We start from the raw sequence: 22,494 nt of genomic DNA on the forward strand, positions 1-22,494 counted from the left end.
TATTTGTTAGAGACTGATATTGAATGGTGTAAAATAAATGCTATTTTTTTAAGCAGTTCACACTCTGATTTCACAGTAAGAAATGTTATTCTTTAATCCAGTAAGTTCTATTTACTGCATGTTTGTTGGATTAAAAAGGAAAGCTTTTCTTAACGATTAAATTAGACGATTGTGATAAATCGAAAAAAAGGATATTCTGATATCAGAAAACGACGTTCGTCGTTCTGTACAACATTATCCAATAAAGTTTTGTAATTACCTTGACAAGCTTGGCAGCAATCATCAGGGGTTGATATAGTTTTTGAACAGGTCGTTAATTTACACGTCTTAAGACGACATAATATTCTTCCTTCCTGAAAAAAAAAAATTTTGAATTTCATTAGCAGTCAACATCGCATACAGTTTACGTAAGAAAGTTTTTAGTGACAAAAAAAATCAACTACACGTTATTACAGTCGATCACAGATAAAGCAAAACAATGTGATTTAGAGCTGCTTGTAGTTTAAAGCTTTTATAAGTAATATTAGAAATCCGGCGTCGTAAGTATTGTATTCAATGCTTAGGGTATGATAAGCAATGCACACACACCCCTGTTCTCTGAAGCTTTTACTTATTTCCTTCCAAAGAGAATAAGACACTAAGTATGGCACGATACCTACATGTACAAAGTTAGACGAATCCATATTTGTATATACGCTTACATATCTTTTAATTTCTCTCTCATTTCTAGAGGTTAGCCAGGTGGTTAGGGCGTTTGACTGTGTGTTCGAATCCCCGTCCCACCAAACATGCTCGCCCTTTCAGCCGTGGGGGCGTTATTATGTGACAGTCAATCCTAGTATTCGGTGGTAAAAGAGTAGCCCCTAAGAGCTGGCGGTGGGTGGTGATGACTAGCTGCCTTTCTTCTAGTCTTTTACTGCTAAATTAGGGACTGCTAGCGTAGATACCCCTCGTGTAGCTTTGCACAAAATTCAGAAACAAACAAGTTTCTAGAGTTTTTACTATAACGACTTTCGGGACACTAGTTTATGTAGCTCTTGTTTTATGGTCTTGTGCATAGCTAAACACGCGCTATGGAACTCTAGAAGCGAACAATTTGAGAGTATTCTGTCGGTTTGGTTTAGTTTTAGCGCAAAAATGTACAATTGGTTATCTGCGACATTCCACCGTAGGGATCGGGTCCCAAGTTCTGCCTGTGTCTTGTAGAATTGTTAGTCGTAAACAAGTTAAACAAGTACTATCGAAATGTTGGTGGTAAAGAAGTTAAACAAATGATATAGGGTTATCGAGAGTAGATAAACTATACACGGGATGTGGAACTGCTAGTAATAGATAAAATAAGCATGTTCTACAGAACTAAAACTAGTAGAGCTTGAGTAGAGATACCATACACTGCACACGTGTTTGAACAAAATCTAGATAGAAATTTGATAGAAGTTTTTGAACAAAAGTACTCTATAAAGATATGTCTCCTTAAATTTTCACATTCTTGTCCAATTGGGTGTGTGAATTTTGTCAATGCAATTAGTGGACTAATGAAATATATGTAACGGATCACAGGACCAGTCTTATAGAACTGCCAGTAGTTAACAAGCTAAACATGTACTGTAGGAATACCAGTAACAAACGTGTAAAACTTATCATAGTACTGACAGGACTGTCGATTGTGGACGAATGAAACATTGGCTGTAGGCTTCTGGTGGTAAACAAATTAAACATTGATATAGGACGGTATAATAAACAAGCTAAACATGCTCCAGTGGTATGCCAGTAGCAGATAGGTTATTCATGTACCACTGTCCAAGCAGTAGAGGACACAACATGTACTACTGCCCTGCCTGTAATAGACAAGTTAAGTTTGTGTTCAAAGTCTGCCAATAGTATACAAATTAAGTGTTTTATATAGAATAGAGAAAATATTTTCTGCCAGTTGTAACAGAAAATTTAAAAAGTGTCCAGTGTGGCTCCAAGAACCTAAACTAAAAGTTTTTAACAATATTCATTAGAATAATTCGGTAGTACGATAGCGAACTTGGATACAAATCTCTCAAATTAATAATCCGAATGCATTGAGATACAATTTACATATCTCTCAAGTTTAAAAAAAAAACACTTCTTAACCACTTAAAAGTTTGAGATCAATTTGGCAAAACTACTTGTAACTTGCTGAAAGAAATACATATTATCATTAAATCAATTGTTTACTTTTGTAAATGATTCACTGGGGATCGCTATACTAGAAGATCTCACAAAAAATAGCTAAGTAGAAGCACTACTATACTATTCAAACAGAACGTTGTACATTATAATCTTACCTATACCTTAAAGATATTAACATTTTCTCATCGCCAAATTGTTTCTTCAATGAATAGTTCTAAAACTTATAATATTAGTAGAACCTAATGATTACAAGGCAGCAAGTTGTTATAGCCTTACACATATCAATTTCATTAAAATAAAGTCTTATACACTTAATTAAACAGAGATTGGAGTCTTCCGTTTGATGCATATAAACTTACTAGAATTATAACATTTATTCTTATTTTTCGTATGCACTATAGGATTGAAAAAACAGTGTTACTCATTCAGCATCTATTTAAATCTGATATCACCCGCGAGTCAAATATCTGTCACTCATTAGCCAATCATATTTATATACACTAATTTATCAGATCGAAAGTATCAACAACCTGACACACATTAGACTATCAGACTTTAGTAACCATCAACTTAACATACATTAGCCATTCAAAGGATAATTATCACTAATCTGACAGACATTAGCTTCTCGGATTGAAAATGTTACTAGCCTAATAGTTTGTTTGTTGAATTTCGCGCAAAGCTGCATGACGTTCATCTGCGCTAATCATATGTAATTTTAAAGTAATAGACTAGAAGGAAGGCAGCTAGTCAATACCACCCATTGTCAGGTCTTAAGCTATTCTTGTCAGAACGAATTGTAAGATTTGGCCGTCATTCTTATAGCACATACACAGCCCCAATCTGCGGAGTGTGATATTTTTTTGTAACGGGATGCGAACCATGGAACCTCAGATCCACAGTCCGACACACTAACCACTGGGCTGCGTTCAGCCCTAACCTTAAACACATTGATCATTTATACTTGGGACATCACCAATCTGACACTCTTCAATCGCTCATGCTCAAGGTATCACCAACCTGACAGACACATTGAACACACTGACTGGGTTGTTGAGGCTGGAGGCTTGTGGTTGTGGAAGCAAACGTCTCACCATCTCTATAAACACGTCCATTATCCAAACATGTAAGGTATCCTTCCGACATCTGAGGGATGGTGGGTTTCGCCATCTGATGGGCTAAAATCGAAAAGGTTTTATATATGTATTAAACTATGTTTTTAACATAACATACAAAACTTGCAAACGAAAGATGATGCCACTTCTTTCCTTTTCCGATGCATCTTCAAAATTATGATGCTAATTTAGACTCAAAAAAGGGTGGGAACAAGACGTGTGGTTTTTAGAAAAGATCAGTATTTCTCTGCCAAATTCGTTAGGTTTGGTAACAAATGTCTACATTTCTTCTTCTCACCTGATAGTATATACATATAAAACCTCTAATGTTGGTTATTACGCATTTTTCATATAATTCAAATAATGAAACTTCAAGTGTTGCATTTAATATATTAGTTACAGTTTTCTCATTTCACATATGATTTCTACACATGATGTTAGTACGAGTACTTGTGGATTGTTAGTTAATACTTGCGTTCATAAAAGACCTTTAAATTAAGAGAAATTAAGAGGTAGAAAAAAAATCGCTGAAGGATGACTGGGTTTTTATTGCAGAGTAAAGCCATATTGGGCTATCCGTTATGTCTGCCGCGGGGAATCAGACTCCCGATTTTAGAGTTGTAGGTCAGTAGAATTATTGCTGTGCCACCGGGGGATCCAAGGGATGACAACTATAAATTTTGGTAAAAAAATAAAGGTTACTAGGTTTCCGAATTGCAGCATTGCTTCGCAAGATTAACAAAAGTTGCCTGATCGAAAAGTTATAAAAATAAATTAAAATGACAGAGTGAATGTGCCAAAACTAGTATTGGAGTCTTTGTGTCGAAGTTAGAAAATAAAAGATGTGAATCTTAGTTTGAGAAGAAGTGTTTTTTGTTCTTCAACTGACATTTGACTGAAAAGAAGTCAGATGTGTTCGAGTCTTCTTGGAGCCTCAGAATCGCAAGTACAGCGAACACTAAGAAACATAAACAACGGTTGAAACACCTCATCGTTAATTCATCTGACATCTTAAAGTGTTACTAATGAACTCTACTTTAAAAGCTTTCAGCTCGAACTGAGGTAAGGGCAGCTCTGTTGAAACTCTTGTACGCCTTATTCATAGGAGTTTTTGTACTGGTGGTCATTTTGATCTTGGATCTCTCTTTTAGAACCGTTCAGACTTTGCCATAAAATCTAAAAGGATATGCTTGGACGAGCAATCGCAATCAGTTCTACCCTCTCTCCTCCTCCCTTTAAATTCCTACTTCTTCTGGACCTAAGTATTATCATTACGAAAAAAACAAAACAACAACAACATACGTTAAACATATCCATATACTGCTCAGCATTCAATTATAGTCAGCTGTAAAAAAAAGAAGAAAATTTAACGGAGGCGTGCTAATTTTAACAACTATAAAAACATCCATAACAAGCCTTAAAAGTTCCGAAAAATATAAAGCTATGTGAAAGCGTTGGTGTACTATGACCGTCAGCAGACGACTGTTGATCTTAACATCAGCATTCAGTGTCAAATTCTTGCCATCCACAGTAGTAAGTTTTACGCAGCTGTGTTCCATGTATTACCACGTCTGGAAGCTGTTAGTGTGAATGGCAGCAGACATTGTTAACACTAACTGTAATGAGTTAAATCAGTTTAGCAAAATTTCAAAGACGGTATGTTTCAGTAAACTGGTGTTGGTTGATAACTCCATTTTCTCCTGTTTTCTGTTATAGTTACACATCAATTTCACAAAAAAAAGTTATTTAAAAAAGGAGCATAGTTGTTTCGGCGTGACGTCACATATCATATGTGACGCCCCAGGTGGAAACATCCGCAAGCTCTGGAAATGCATTCATCATGACCTTCTGTGTGTGTACACATTCACTTCCGATAACATGTGTGTTACGGTTTGAGATTTCATAATCGCATTGTACCTTAAAACCTCTCTTTTAAAACAAAATATTTATTTAAGGTTTAAAAATGTAATTCAAAAAGGCTAAGCTTTCTTTGTGATGTACAAGTTTATGTCCTGCTGCACCAAGGAGTATGTCAGTGCTACCACCACTAGGTGGCTGCCAACAAGAATAAAAGAACACGCGCAATAAGACCGGGAAATACATCTCGTATAGCTTACCACGTGCAGACTGAATGTAATGATATAATTCCGATTGACAACTTTACTATAATGAGTAGAGATGAGGAGGACTGCAAGTTCGGTTCGTGAGAACCTAGTTATTACAAGGTTCATCAAGATGTTTACCGTACAACTGAGTTACTACAAACAAAAACTACTTCATCTAACTATATTATTAATCGTACCTGAGCTATTAGTTGAATTACTACGGTTTTCATGCTATTAACTTGAATGTCTAAGCTTTCAGTGAAGCGTGGCACTATTTTCATAGATTATGTTAATAAATCTGATACCTATATTGTAAGTTTACACCTATTTAACCCATTTTTAAAACTTTTGGTGCCTAGTAGATGTTTCTGTTCACAATTGTTAAATATGTGAGGTTTATGTGGCTTTAAATTTGATTTCCGCTTAAAATGTGGCTCAGGCACACATTTAATATTTATCTTATTGATCTCTTATGTTTTGAGACGGTAGTTTTGTACAGTATTAGAAATCTGTTGTTTTTGTAATACATTAATGTGGCAAGATTACTGCTATTGTGTTTATTTTTGTTACTTTCGTTTTTTAAACACATTTAGGTTGTCACTACACACCCGTGTTGGAGGAAAATGGATTACAAGTATTTTTTAATGTTCATCCTTAATCTCCCCATGGTTGAATTATTAGGCACATTTGAAAAAAAATTAAAAAGATCATGGACCCTATGATATTCACATAAGATACAGTTTGGCTATAATAGTGAGCTATAATTGGATCACATATTTACCAGTTTTATCTGTCTTCAAGCCATAGCTTGTGGATTTAGAACCATGTATGTATCGCCGTTTGAAAAAAAAAATGTTTCTAATGGCCACTTTTACGGTAGTCTAAGATCGACCCCACCATACTTCGGTGAAGCTTGTCACAATGGAAACTGTAGAGCTTGCACAAAAGAGTTAATCATTAGCATCAAATTCAGTACGATCGATGCTGGAAGAAATAGTTCCAATGACAGCATGGAACCAGGAGCATCGTGCTTAAAAAGTGTGATAAACTCTCATGAAAAATGGGATACATCAATAAATTTAACATATATATATATATATAAAGCTTTCTTAAAAATAAATAGCAAACAATTATCTTTATTTAAAGCACTAGGTAGAACAAATAATTACATTTATTTATGTAGAGAAGACAATTCTGTTCAGAGATAACAATAGATAAAAACAATAACTATAAATATTTTCACACATTAGATCATCTCCTTTAGATGAAACAATGAGACAACAGCCAATTACAACTCTTTGTGTCAAATAGACAGGTATATTCAAACATATCAATATGTACAACAAATAATAACAGTTGTTTGAGTACAGTATAAACTTAAGATAAAACAAAAGGCAAAATGATATTTAAAATTCTTTAAATACAGTATGGATAAGCTTCTTTAGGTAATAATTGATGCTTGAAACCGTCGGTACATGGGGAAACTCCATAATTACAGAAGTGAAGAAAAAAAAAACAACTGTACGTTTCACAAAAACTTCATCTATTCAAGACCATGGTTTCGCCAGTAAAGACATCATCAGGTACAGCTGATGATGCCTGATGTTATTTTCAGAATTAAATGTACTGCAACAAAGATGATATCTTTGTCAGTAACCAGAGTCAGAGGTAACGCGTTATTAAAATATCTTGTTACTGTAATAATATTACTTTCGTTAATAACGAGGTATTATCACGTGTTACATTTTTAATGAGAGTAATACTATTACTGTTATTCTCAGCAGAAAAGAAACGGGTTTGTTTCGTTACACACTCTCTGTCTTACATCTATAAAAGGGTTATTTTCGTTTTCCTAAAGCCAAAGTAAATTTTACTTTCTAATTTCTAAGCAAATAAAATATCTAAACGATGTATCAAACAAATTTTCCTTTGAATAATTGCAAAGACTAATTTCAGAAAATAGTTCACAAAATGGCTTTGATGCAGGCTTTATTGGGACTGAGGTCTTAGTTTCGCTATTACCTGGCTAACTTTGAGAGTGCGAACTGAGGAATCAGATTAACATAGATTTAATAAATTAATTCCCAGACATCTAGTTAAAAAAAAGTAAGAAAAAGTCACGAGAAATGTTTGTTAGGACAACACAAAGGAAAGAAATGCAACGAGTAACATGTAAGACGTAGTATAACCCGCTACTTTTTTTATTAGCTAGTATGTAAGGATATTGTACTAATATTTCTTGTGAAGAGAGCAGTAACGTGTCCAACATCGTCAATAAGCGGTGCTACTTTCTATCTCTTCGCTCCTTCTGAACACGATTATGGCAATAGTGTTTGTGATTAGTAAATTGCATTATTCTATATGTATGATGATTAAAAAAAGTTCAAAGAATTTCTATAGACATATGTGGACGTACTTTTAAATTAAACACTGGTAAAGATGAATGGTTCAAATATTTATATTAGAGCTCAAGATCAAGCTACGACTTAACACCTTGTTATGAGTCATGGTTAGGCAGAGTGAATATTTGAAAATTATTCCATATGCTTGAAAACCGGATTATCAGATCGCTTTCTTCTGGCAAGTTGTACACAGTATCAAAAAGTTGATTAGACATACAACACATATACATCATTTTTTTTTTACTGATTTTGGTATTATAGCCTTTACTGGACTATAGTTCTTCATTAGAAACTGAGACTGTGTAGGGTGAAACGTGGAAGAACAACAACCTTCATTTTAACGTGCCCTTCCAGTGGCTGAGCGGTTAGACTGAAGGCTTACAACACTAAAATTCGCGCTTCGATACCAGTGGTGGGTATCCACAGCCCATTGTGTAGTTTTGTGTTCAATGACAACATAAAGAAACATTTTAATGCACAGAGTGTTTAAACTGGCCATGGAAATCATATAGATAAAAAAAAGCATCAAAATTTATATATATATATAAATACTGGAAGATCTGCAGTTAAATTATACAGACTTGGTTTTTGAAAACTCCTTAAGTACTCTAAGGAAGTTACCACGTTCTTTGTTTCCTTTCACACCATTGGATGCGTTATTGTGAAAATAATGAGATTGATGGTCACATTATAACACGCCCACGGCTGAAAGGGCAAGCATGTTTCGTGACGGGATTCGAACAAGCGAGCGCTCTAGCCACCAGGCCCTTTAACGTTTACTTGTTATGCTGTTATAAAAACAATCAACAACATCTGAAATACAATTATGAAGCACTTAATAGCCTGGTAGTTAGGGCGTTTGACTCGCAATTCGCGACATCGAAAGTTCAGCCGTGGGGGCTTTATAATACAACAGTTAATCCCACTATTCGTTAGTAGGAGAGTAGCTCAAGAGCTGGTGGTGAGTGTTGTCGACAGGTTTCCTTACCTCTGTTCGTCAGTTCAAAATTAGGGGCGGCGGCAGTTGTTTTATCATAAACAGCAAACAAAACAATGAAGCCCGTAATGCTAAGTATATTTATTATGAAATTTAATTTTATATTCGCTGAGTATATTTATCATAGATTTGAATTTTGTATTTTTCTTTATAAGCAACATTTCTCAAAAAAGTTTTCATGAAAAATTAACTAAAAGGTTTCTTTTTGAGATCTCTGGATTATATACAAATGTGGAACCTTTGCGAAATTAGTTTTGTGCAGTTTCTGAAGTAATCATGTGATATAATGTTGTGTGTTTGGATTATTCTCGAAATATGATCGTGAGAAGGCATTAGACTGCCACAGATATTAAAAACAAAGTTTAAGTAGTTTGGGAACAAATCTAAAAAAAAAACCAAAAAAAAACAAAAAACCAACCTAATGGCGCCAAAAGGTGCTTCGAGCGAATGTTAGAACCACAGAAGGTTTAACTCACATATTATTTTGTTTGTAATTATGGGGATGAATATTAATCCAAAGAAGTTAAAACCTATTATAACACCTCGGGAATTTGTTTTATGGCTTGCAGCTGCACTGGTAACCTAGATGGGTGAACAGTATTTCGGTTGAGATATTTTTTGTCTATGTTCCGATATTTTACAGCCATCTGCAGTCTATAAATGTGGTTCCTGAAAGAATACTAATCTGACGAAATGTTTGTACCAAGAGAGAGAGAGAGGATTAACTTTTTCTTCATGCCACTGTGACAGGCTTTAAGGTATTTCTTAAGTAACTTGGTATACGTAAATTCCGTTTCAGTTACTAAGCTCGTTGTATTTCTGTAAATGCAATTAACATACTAAAATATAGCTACATATATTTTTAATCAAAGTTTCTTTTTTAAATGGCTATTAGTTTAGTCGTTGTTTTGCTTTTGAGTTTCGCTATTTTAATCTTAATAAATGAATAAAATTCAAAATCGTTTAAAATGATCCTTCTTGATCACTAGTTTAGAATACAGAAATGGTATCAACAGATTGTTGGATTGACATCGTTTGTACAATTTTATGTACCATAAACAGACTGCAATTTATAACAATGTGGTAAGAGCTATCATGTTTTATCTGGATTTATGTCTTTTTTTTATGTGTTCAAGTTGCGTTCAACACTTCATGGTGGCTATTTCAAATAATGTTTAAGGACATCCAAGGCATCAATTAGAAAATTAATGTAATCAAACCAGGAACCTCAATACGAGAAGTGTTAAAATAACATTCTAAGTTCACATAAAAACTCATCCAGCAGCCCCAGACCATTGTACTTTTAAAACATCCTGTCTGAGGCTCGTGAACATAGCTCTTGTGGTAATCTTTGTAATTACGGTCGGAAATGTCACTGTGAAACCATTTAGTACACAGTTGCTCAGCTGTGGTCTACGTCTTTAGACCTTAATGTTGAGTACCGGCTGAAACGCCCTTGACACACTTTTCCGGTCCACTCCAAACATCAGCAACCGGAGAAATATTGAATGGGCGAAAATTGTTATTTCAATGGGCAACACAGGCGGTCTGTATTTCATACGCAAGGACCTAAGCGCGTGAGGCAATGTCACGTGTGAAGTGCCTACTTCATTCATAAAATGAGGGTTGGTCCTCTCAACAAACACATGACAATAAAACAGAGTACTGTTCATTGCAAGGGGAAATAGCCCTTTCCTTAGGAAGCCAGTTGTCATTAAGGCTAGCAGACAGATAATCTTCTTCGAGAAATAGGGTAACCCTATATTATTCTCAAACTACCATTCTCATATGAGGGTAGTTTACCTCAGTTGACAGTTATGAAAAGTGTGCACGCATCTTTTCTAAATATATGGCCAGCTCTTGTGCTGAAGGTCATATAATGGAGATAAGATGCATTAAAAATCACTTTAGTTGACCCCCCCCCCTTCCAATTCACGTAAGAAGCTTGCGTTCATATTTTGTTCTGGCAAGTATTGTGGTGTAAAAATTAGCGTTACTTTGTTCTGACAAGTGTTGTGACGTAAAAGCTAACGTTATTTTGTTCTGGCAAGTATTGTGACGTAAAAGTTAACGTATTCCTTGAGCTAGTTTTACTTAATCATTGCACAGTTTTTCATTCCACGCAGAAGACAAAATAATTTTATGAGTTATTGTAATTTCTCCACTAAAAACATGAAAACCACACTCGCAAAAGGTTGAAGAAAAACTAAAGAGAAATTTGTGATAACGTGGATCACAAACTTCCTGTTTCTTTTTATGTGGTTGCATTGATTAGAAGCAGATTGCTTGGCATATCCTCCGTATCTACGGTAGACGATTGACTTAAGTTGTTACGCAACGTTTTCACAGTGGGTGATTTTATGAATAATAAATAAGATATTTGAATAGATCTATTAACTTTTCTAAAGATGACGACTTCCATGATGTGTTTCTTGGTTGATGATTACTGTTAACACATATTCGTCAACTTAAAAAATCATTGCAGAATGTTCCCTTAAACGTATATATGCCGAACTACAGGATGTAATATTGCGACACAAACTATTCAAAACTATTGCATACTGAAATCATTGCAGAATGTTCCCTTAAACGTATATATGCCGAACTACAGGATGTAATATTGCGACACAAACTATTCAAAAACTATTGCATACTGAAATCAGTGTAGAATGTAAGATATGTTTATAAAATCTGAAATTAAATAACCATTTGTTATGAACTTGTGGACTACCATGAAAAATTAAATACATTTCGGTTTATTAAGTCAATCATTCGAACCATCCTAGCATAGTTTAATGAAGAACTCATTTACTTCACTTTCAAAATATTTAGTAATAATTTGGGATATCGTGACAGTTGACGTTAGATTTAGATCATAAATCAATCAGTCAAGTGATGATTTAGCCTTTTGTTTGTGAGGCACTTATTTTCTCTCCTAATAATTCATATAGAGAAAAACAAAAATAGTGCAAAAACAACGACTTTTGTACAACACATATAGCAAAACTTGGTTGGGTTTGATTTGAAGTCCTTCATTCATATATAATAGCCTAAAATCGTGTAGTCTTATTGTTATCACGTTGTTTGTTGTTAAGCGCAATACTAAACAAGAAGTTATCTCTGATGTGCCAACCAAGGGGTATCAAAACCCAGTTTTTAGCCTTATTAGTTTTCAGACTTACCGCTAAGCCACTGGAGGTATCGATAGTAGTATCTGAAGATCCAAAGTACGAGTTACAAAATGCTCCTGAATACGTTCCACACTTTCAGCTGTGAGAGCGTTATAACTGTAACAGTCAATCCTATTAATCAGTTAAGTTTAACTGCATAGGACGGATGCTGCTGACTTTTTATCGACCTTCTGATCATTCTGACCAACAGTTTTAACTTAGAGACAGTTATGTCTAAATACTTCGAGACCTATTGCTTCATTGCTTTGTCCATACGTTGAGAATACCAAATTAAAAGCAATCTAGAATTATTATTTTCAAATCAAATAAAAAAGAAAAGACAAACTAGGTAAGTAAAAAAAATTTAAAATTTAAGTATCAAGAGGAAATGAAACAGAGAACAGGAAAAAACTAACATGAATTGAAGTTAGAAATACTGAAAATGTTAATGTCAATATATCCCAAATGTGTAGTTATGTGAGGAAAATCAACAAAAGTACGTAGAAGAAGTTTTAAAAGGAATATAGAAGTGAAATGGATAGTTTGAATTGTCTTAAGGCATAATTAATAGCAATGCAAAATCCGTTTTAAAGTCTATATGCACGTATGTTGTTTAAATGTAAAATTTATAAGCTGGTAAAATGAAGTCTCTTTTGGATTATTAAAATGTGATGAACTGTAGTTCATGCAGATTTGTCTTACAATTTCTCTTGATTTGTCCAGATTTTATGTATACGTGGGTTCAAAATCGCGATGACTTAATTAAGAGATTTATGGTAAAATATATCCGTAGTGAAATATTGTGTTTTGCAACACAATAAATAAAATATCAAATATTATATTAATAGAAAGATGTCCTTAAGTATTCTAATATTGCATGGTTTTCCTAATATTGTGACATGAATGTATAATGTAATTGTTATTATCAAGTAATTGGTCAATCCTTCTCTGGAACTTTGAACCTAATCTACCATAGTAAGGGGGAGGGGTAAGGTTGTGTCTCGAAGACGCAAGGAACTGTACCTGTTAGGGTATTCTATTTTCAAGGATTAACACAACAGATATGTTTGAGGGTAGGAAAAGACTAAGCTCAGTCCACCGACAATAATGTTACACCACTGTTATATATCTTAGTGGCAAATAAGCCTGTGCTTTACAACAAATAAACAAGTACTTTAAGGTTTTAATTTAACCAATAGACTACTGTCAATTAAAGTAGAAAAGGAGGATGTCTAACAAGTTCAAAATTTCACGTGACTATTCACCAGACGATTCATTCTGCCACCAGCGTTTTCAATGAAATTTTTATATCAGGGATTTCTTCTGGGAGCAATATTTTGGTAAACGTGTGGAAAGCTGAAGACATGGTATTGTAATACTGAAAACAAATCTCTAACAGGTGGTAAATCAAGTAAGGCAAAACAAAGAAGATATCATGGTTATTCCTTACTTCTAAAAAGATCAGTATCTTAATAACTGAATAACAGAACATCTCAGCTTAATTTACTGTAACCTAAGAACTCTTGTATAAGTGGAAACTTAAATATTTAAGGTCCAAGTTTACAGAAGAAAACAACAGCAGTTAAGAAATTAATTTTAACATTGGTATGACTACTCACATTCCAAAACCTCTTAACCCTAAAGGAGAACATAATACTGAGTGTATAAGAACATATTATGAAGATATTTGAAGCAACCCAAGTGCAAGACGACAATCCACATGATTTCAGAACAGTCTTTCTTTGGAAGGCAAACATTTTGATGGAGGTTCAAATCAAACATTGACTGTGATTACTATAATGTAGACTATGGAGAAGACAAGGACAAGAACTATGGACGTCGCTCATGTTATTGTCTACCACAAGTAACTGTCGAGTTATATTAACCAGATTTAGCCAGGATGTTGTCTGTATGGTTTATTGTTGTTTAGTTCGTATAATTCTTGCTTGTAATTTGTATCAAGAATTTATTTCATGTATGAAACAACTTTTTATCAGTGAATTTCAGTGTATATCATGTGCTTCTTCTACATAAAACTTATATCATAACCGTAAAAGTTTTTACGTTAATTACCAGAAATATAAGTTCGTTGAAAATATCTATTTCTTTGACAGTTTAACAAGTTAAAGTTTATACCGTAGAATATAATTTGAAGTCTGTTATACTAGTTTTCTACATAACTAAAAACTCAGCTACTCGTTCAAACTATGTTTATTCGATTTAATTGGATATTAATAATAAATATCTTTCAGGAGCTTCAATGCAATTCTGCTAACACGACCGCTTAGTAAGAAAATATGATAATTGTTTGTTTGTTTGTTTTTAATTATGCACAAAGCTACACAAGGGCTATCTGTGCTCTGCCCACCACGGGTATCGAAACCCGGTTTCTAGTGTTGTAAGTCCGCAGACATACCGCTGTGCCACTGGGGGACGAAATATGATAATGCACAAACACTTGGGACCGCTTGGTTTTGCCAGAATCCTCCTCTGTTCTATATAGCAATTTTGTCACGAAATATAGATGTATATATATATACATATACAATTTATCACTATAAAAACCGCTAGGCGATAAAAACATCCGAGCTGTGAACTATAGTGTCTAGTTCTTCCATCTCATTCATTAGTTTTCCACCTATAGCAATCTGTCGGTCGTGAATCAACACTTATCCGGTTTTTCTTTTCAAACCATCTACAAGCATAACTCATTCCCCGACTCGGAGACAAAAGAGCGAGAAAAAAAAGTGCAGAAATTAAGGCACTTCTGACTTATGGATTATTCAGCGAAAGAAATCTGTCATCATATAAATGACCCTCTCTCCTTGGTTGAATGTAGTTGTTTCGATTTCTGTAGATCTACTGAAGTTTCATGATTAACGAGCCATCACTTCCCAAACTTTGGAAAGGAGCAGGAACACACCTAAATCACTACGACACATAGAAAAATGAACAAAATTACTCAGATGGATACCACAGAGGGAAAGCAGTTTTGTTAAGTGCTTCACGGGGGATTTCAGAAAAAATAAAAGACATCGCAATAGAGAAAGAGGATAGGACCGTAATTGTCACATCATATAATGTCTACTAAAGATAAGAAATTAAGAAAAAAACACACTATAATGGAGCTCAATTAAAGCTTATAACTGCATATTGGAAAAGCAGTGTTAGTATGAAGATATTTTTTTTACATTGGTTTTCCATTTCTCTATCTTTCCAATCTTTATTGTCTGTTTGATATCAATGATTAATGATATCAACGATTTCACTATTTTCAATAGAAATTCGTAAGTTCATTGAAAGTGCAAACAGTTATAAAATTTCTGGTTGTAACAAACTTTTTACTAATATATAGCGCGAGGAAACACCAAAATTTGCAATTCAATGAATACTTTGTGTTTATTTTTTGTTTTATTTAGTTTCTGCTATATATACCACCTATAAAGTTCAATGCAGGTTTATAAAGCTATGACACCAAGATATTTCAGTTCACCCTAAGTTTCTTTGGTTCCTACGAAAGTTTTAGATTAAGATTTTTTTTTATCTGTAATATAACATTCAGTTTTAAGAGTTACATTTTTTACATAAATCGCAATATTCAATTTTAATAATTTCGCTTAATATCGTTATATTTACAAGAATCGACTTTAATTACTAAAATGATACATATTTGTTTTGACATTTGGTGGTGTTCCGAAACGGAATATTTTGATTTCAGCAAATATGTTTCACATGAAAATGACACTTGAAAAATTAAAATCATATCGAGTTGACACATAGGAATTTTGTAAATGTTTGCACGATCTTTTAATAGGTGTAAGAAATACAGAGTGCTTAAAGGCTTTTCGTCGTAGTTTCTAAGAAAGCCGATACGATGTCTGAAACACTACACCCTCAAGATACATAGTTAATGAGGATCGTATAGAATTATGCACCTATATTAGAAACATCTACTATATTTTCTCAATAGTATTTTCAGTTATGTGTTAAGCATTACCATGGAAAAAAATTATGTTAATAACCTCGAGGCTAAAGATCAGTGTTTCTTAACCCCCTTTCTATTAAATAGTGTTTGTTATCCTGAAACAAACAGGAAAAATAAAACAAGTACAAATTACGTTTTTATAGAGGATAAAACAAACTTGTTGGATTAAATTATTACAAATGAACTTCTTCCTCACTGTGAAAGTGGTTTTCAATTACTTACAAAGTTCGCAGCATTCAGTGATTTACTTAATGAATGACAATAATTTTATACAGTTACGTTCATGAAAACAACAACAAGAGAATTATAGACATATATGTGATATGACCTCTTTATGTCCTGTTTATTAAGTTTTCCTTATATATATATACACACACACACTATATGTAACACATAACATGCCGTTGTTTCAAACTAAAGTAGAGGTTTCGATATAAATGGGCCCGGCATGGCCAGGTTAGGGTGCGGGACGCGGGTTCGAATCCCCGTCACACAAAACATGCTTGCCCTTTCAGGAATGGGGGCGTTATAATGTGACGGTTAATCCCACTATTCGTTGGTAAAAGAATAGCCTAAGAGTTGGCGGTGGGTGGTGATGACTAGCTGCCTTCCTTCTAGTCTTACACTGCTAAATTAGAGACGGCTATCCCAGATAGCCCTCGTGTAGCTTTGCGCGAAATTCATAACAAACCAAACCGATGTAAATGACCCCAAACAACTACGTTGAGACAATGATTCAGTGTAGGAGTATTTCACCAGTTGTGAGGAAACACATCGAATATCCGTGAGAATGCCTAGTTCGGAAAGTATATTTTGTATTTGGCAGTAACTATCTTCTCCCAGTTATACTTTAATCAATATAGTAATTCATACTACAATCAGAAATTTTTAATAAGAAATAACAATCATACGTATTAAAATTTAATGAGCGACTTTCAAACTGTATTTATTGAAAGCAGAGGACGTTCACCATCACCAATTTATTAATTATTTAATTTTATATGGAAATTAAGGGTGCTTATTATTCGGTTAGTATGGTTATGATGAGAATGAGGTAACTATGAAAACCTAGGGTTGATACCGGATCACTTTCCTGTAAGAGTTTGTTTGTTTGTGTTTAAAACCAATACTACACAATGAGCTATTTGCACTGTGTCCATCACGTGTATCGAAACCCGATTTTTATTGCGCATGAACGATGTAAAGCACCTAACCACATATTTTTGAAATCTTAGAGTGGATACCTAATCATATTCCTGTGAAAGAATGATGTAAAGCATCTTACCATGTTACTGGAGAAAGCGAGGAAAAACACCTAACCATGTTCAGCGTCGGATTAAGGCCACAATGGGCCTATATGCAAATTCAGTTGTTTTCTCTCTTCCCTTTATCCATACGTCTTTATTTTTATTTGCACTGACATTGTACATATCAAAACATTATTTCATCAAACATAATGTTCTTAAATACTATAGTTTTCAACTTAAAGGGTTATGTGAGAGAAAATATTGAAAACAAAAATCATTATCACTATGGTTAATTTGCAGTCCTACCGATGTAAAGCACGCCACTGTGGAACCTGAGGTAAATTTTCCAATCCAGTCACTGTGAGAGGGTGAGGTTAAGTAACGAAACAGCGTGTGGTAGACAATTTTATAAACATTAACGTACGCGAAAGGAGGAGTTAATATTTTAACGAAGTAACAAGCATAATACATTTTCCATCGCGTGTTTATGTTTGTGTGGAACGAAGCGATAAATTAACATAACGTTCCTTACACATTAACATGTGATTAAAGATGTGTTACATTATTTATACTCAAGAAGTATAAAAAATCCATAATGTGCGAAGAAACACAACATCCATTAATATAGGATATAATTTAACATATGCAAGTAACAAAAACATTTAGAAAATTAACCTATGTTGGGAAAGACGATAATAAATATTATTACATCGAAAACGAGAACAAAATGTGAGCCCAAATTAAAGTAGGGTAGTCAAAGCCATAATTTAAATGTTCATTCCTATAGGCCGCAGGTAAGAAGTTCGTGTATTTAGGCCGATTCTCCTAGTGTTGCTACTTAGGAAATCACACATGACTTGTGTTTAACCTAAATGAAGTAGAGCGACAGTACTGGCTTAGTTTTAATTTTTGGAAAATGAGGTTCTTAATGACTTGTCGGAAGGTATGTTTCAGAGATTTCTGTTTTCTTGCGCGAAAAGCGGTTCAATGAGGTCTAATAAATTACTGCAACAGTATAAGTTTAAATTAGCCTAGAATCTGAAATATATGGCTATTACACACGTTACTGTTCAGCTACAGAGTTGGGTTGTGTGATGCTACAGCTACCACAGCAAAAAGCTAATGTTCATGTGGATCAAAAAATAAAATTATGTAAAAAAAATAGTTAGAATTTTATTATTCTAATTAAAACAACAAGGGCAATTGCAACAAAAAGAAAAGAATTATTTACTAAATTTGCGATCTCTTACACGTTAAGCGATAATAATAATAATAATAATAGCGATAATAGTGGAAAGGTAAGAGTAATAATAAAACCTAAAATAACGATGCAACAAGAGTGAGGCCTAACATGTCCAGATGGTTAGGGCGTTCGACTCGCAATTTGTGGGTTCGAATCCCACTAGTCGTTGTTAAAAGAGTAGCCAAAGAGTTGATTAGCTGCCTTCCCTCTAGTCGTTCACTGCTAAATTAGGGACGGCTAGCGCAGATAGCCCCCGCGTAGCTTTGCGCGAAATTAGTAACAAAAAAGCAAGAAAAGTAGTAAATATAATAGTGTAACTAGACGAATGACATAATGCTTTACCGTATACGAAACTATTACATAACTTGCAATAAATAGCGAGAGATAACACTAACGGTGGACATCATGCTAAAGATGTTCTTTATTATCTCAAAGATTAGTTAAGAAATTAAAGGTGTAGAGTGATACTTTTGAATAAATCGCAATAGTCTGTAAAATTATTAATCTGATAATTGGTAGAGAGAATACTGTTGAATATACACCAGATCCATTCCCTAAATACCTTTCCCTTTGCAGTGTATAGTACCATCTACAGTACACTCACCCTTCCCTTATTCTATGGTGATGTCGTCCGTACTTCCCTGCAGTGGCACAGGGTTATGTCTGCGGACTTACAACGCAGAGCACAGATAGCCCATTGTGCAGCTTTGTGCTTAACTTCAAACAATAAATCAACCATACTTCCCTAATTTCATTTTTGCATAGTTTAATGAAGTTTATAAAGCTTCCCACATAGATTGTCAGTGCTCGTTTAATTTAAAATTTTGATTGTTGTTTAGTTTGTTTTATTTCTTGTTTAGCAAAAAGCTACACAATGGCCTTTCTATGCTATGTCCACCGTGAGGATCGAAACCTGATTTTTAGCGTTATAAGCCTCCGGATTTACCGCTGTCCCACCGGTATAAAGAAAGTTTGTTTGTTTGTTGTAGAATAAAGCCACACAATGGGCTATCTCAGCTCTGTTCGTTCTGGGAGTCGAACCTTGAATTTTAGCGTTGAAAGTCCAGGTAACGTGCTTTATTAACTTGGAATGAGATTTTTACCAAAGTGAATTTTGGTAGATAAACATGTTTGACATTATCAAGAAATTAAGAAATTCTTGATAATTCGATAAAAAATATTGTTAATTTATCCACAAGCGCACTAATGTGCGAAGCTTTGATGTAGTCTTTGTTACTATGATTTGCTATGAATGAAGATCTAAAATACAATAATTAGAAATCTGGAAGTTGCGGGCTGAAGTTACCAGCCACACGTATTCCATGTATTTGCTGAAAGGCATTTTGACCGAAATGAACAAATGTGTTATCAATTGAAATATATGTAACTTGTAAGAATTCGTTTATTGTGAAATTATAATAAATTTTGAGTAACATTATCTTAGATATTAGTTTTTAATGACGTATGTCTTCATGAAAGAGCTCATGGCTGGTCAGTACTCATTTGAATTCTGTTAATATATTGAACTCTTTGTTTGATGAAGAGTTGGTACTAAATGTTAGAAATCATTCAATGAACCACATTTATGTCATTTATGATCAAAGACCAAAAATGAGATGCTATTTCGGTGTTTTTGCAAACTGTAAAATACCAAATTAGCAAAGAGCGAAACAGAAAACCTGAAACAATTGTTTCGGTCTTTGTGTAAAATGATTTAAATAAATTGCGAAACAGAAAACCTGAAACAATTGTTTCGGTCTTTGTGTAAAATGATTTAAATAAATTGCGAAAAATGAAATACGAAACAGGCAAAGAACGAAAGAGAAAAGAAGAAACCGCTGCTTTGGTGTTTGTGTAAAGCGATATAATCAAACTGAGAATTGTCCTTGGAGCTATTACAGTTTCTAAAGTGAGTTTGGAAATGTCGTTCAATCTGTGTTTTATGATGCAAGAAAAAGAATATAATGATCTTGAAGCTGTAGATTAACTAAAGGCTTGTGAATTGTAATAAGAGAGAATAAACAAGACATTTTAAATAGCAACATGCATTTATCTTATGATTTGAAACTGAAGAAATTCGCATCCGCAGTTGTGATTTATTTGCGTTAGTAAAACAGCTAATCTAATTTGGGGATCTGAGTGATCTGAATCGTAGCCTGTAGGAAGATCGCCGTCATTAGATTTAACAAAACTAAGAAAATTGGCGACCAAGCTGATAACACTTTTCATTTGGGGCCATTCGACTTCACTACTAACGTAATAAAGTCTTTAAGACGATGTACCGACAAAGACAGTTTCTTAAAGTTCTGTTTTACACGTTGCTTTAACAAAAGATAAACTCACACATGGACTTCGCAGAGTGTGAGTGAACTACACAAAGAACACGTGATGATCAGGCCATGAAAAATCAAATGTTGACCTTAGGCCGGTACTAGTCTCTATACTTGCACTACTATATAAAGTTACACTGAAGTACATAATCACAGTTTTATTGTAACTACTGGATTAAAGACTAGGAAATAAAAAAAATCATGTCTTCTTTAAGTAAGTAATAACGAAACATTTATATTTCTCTCTTTTTTTAAACCACCTTAGATGGCTAAGCAAATTTTTGTTACACATCAGGAACGAAATATATAAATACAACAGTTACAAAATTGCCTGGGAAGGTTAAGGAACGGCTGTTTTATTTCCAGTGCACGTTCTTAGAAAAAAGTTCATGAAAAATATAAAATTTCTCTCATAAAGAATAAAATAATAATGTGAATGCAATATTAAAACCACCCAGATTTTTTAAATGAAATTTCCTATTTAGCGAACCAGTGCTCCACCATAATGAATAAGGTTAAAGACATACAAAACCAAGCTGGTTTCAACGGTGTAAAGTAGATGATGTTAAAGTTATTTGGTAAGTAAGGATAACGAAACTATCAATTTATATTTATTAAATGAAGAAAAAAAAATCAAACTCAATAGACAAAGTTTTTCGAAGATCAAACTGAAAACGAAAAAGTACATTATGATGATACCGATTTCTGAAATTTATATCAAAGACCAAAAAACAACAACTTAGTACTAAAACCTCTTATTATAATAATAACACAGACCTGCGAATTTAAACTTAATAAAAGTTCATTTAATAACAGATTTTTCATAATTCAGCTACGCAGATTTCGAAATAATATTCATTTTTTCTACCACTTAAGGATTTTTTGCAAATCGGGAAGAAAAAAATTCTTACTTAGATTAAATTATAATTTCGTTTACCTCAATGAACATTTTTTATTATTATGTCTGTTAACAAAAATACAAACAAACTGAAGAAAAGGGAAGATCATTGATGTCAAACGAATATGCATCCTCATTCATCCAGATTGTTTTGTGAAATCTACGTCTTTTAGTTTCAAAACTACGTATTGTGGTCTTTCTTTTATATATTGCGTTATGACGTTTTGTGAAAAATCTGCACGTGATGGAGAAAAATGGATATCATTTTCGGATTTAACGTACAGAAATTAATGTAGAACATGTAAAAATTTCAAGACAATAAAACCATCGCAGGCCTGTGTTATTTTTCCAAACTTAACATCCCATTTCACTGTTAATTACTATAAAATGTCCTCATTGCATTGTTATGCAGTCCAAGTGTTTTTCTTACAACTTTTCTTTCTAAAATAAATGTAGAAAAATTTTACTTCGCTATATAGGTGTGCATGCATTACATTATTTCTCGATATCGAAATGTATAGTTAAAAAATCGTAGCAGGTATCAAACATCTATTATAGTTATATTTATGCATAACAATCATTGTTGCAGTTTAATTAATATTATAAAAATCCCTGGTTAAGTTTAGTAAATTTCTTAACCATAACATTGTCCATTTCATATCTGCAAATCCATAACATCGTTATCAATCCTAAACTTAAGATAAATCAGTTATCTTCTGCCTTCATTTTAATGTGGTGTTTCTGATGGTATTAAGCTAGATTTATACTAAAGGTTTCTAATTTTTATAGTTACAAGAGTAAATGTTCTCATCATATGTAGTCGATGTCTAGAATAGTGACTC

The 22,494-nt window shown here is 33.7% G+C and overlaps 1 protein-coding gene across 1 annotated transcript in view; it reads right to left on the reverse strand.

Annotated features, from left to right (window-relative positions):
* Nucleotides 1–22,494, reverse strand: part of LOC111086003 (chordin-like protein 1) — a 55,873-nt gene that overhangs the window by 19,175 nt on the left and 14,204 nt on the right. Inside the window, exons 2-3 of the mRNA XM_022387175.1 lie at nucleotides 3,181–3,338; nucleotides 260–353 (exon numbers count right to left, since the gene is read on the reverse strand). Coding sequence (XP_022242883.1) covers nucleotides 260–353; nucleotides 3,181–3,330 — 244 coding nt within the window. The 5' untranslated portion in view covers nucleotides 3,331–3,338. The remainder of the gene's footprint in view (nucleotides 1–259; nucleotides 354–3,180; nucleotides 3,339–22,494) is intronic.

Source organism: Limulus polyphemus, unplaced genomic scaffold, assembly GCF_000517525.1.
Source record: "Limulus polyphemus unplaced genomic scaffold, Limulus_polyphemus-2.1.2 Scaffold772, whole genome shotgun sequence".
NCBI lineage: Eukaryota > Metazoa > Arthropoda > Merostomata > Xiphosura > Limulidae > Limulus > Limulus polyphemus.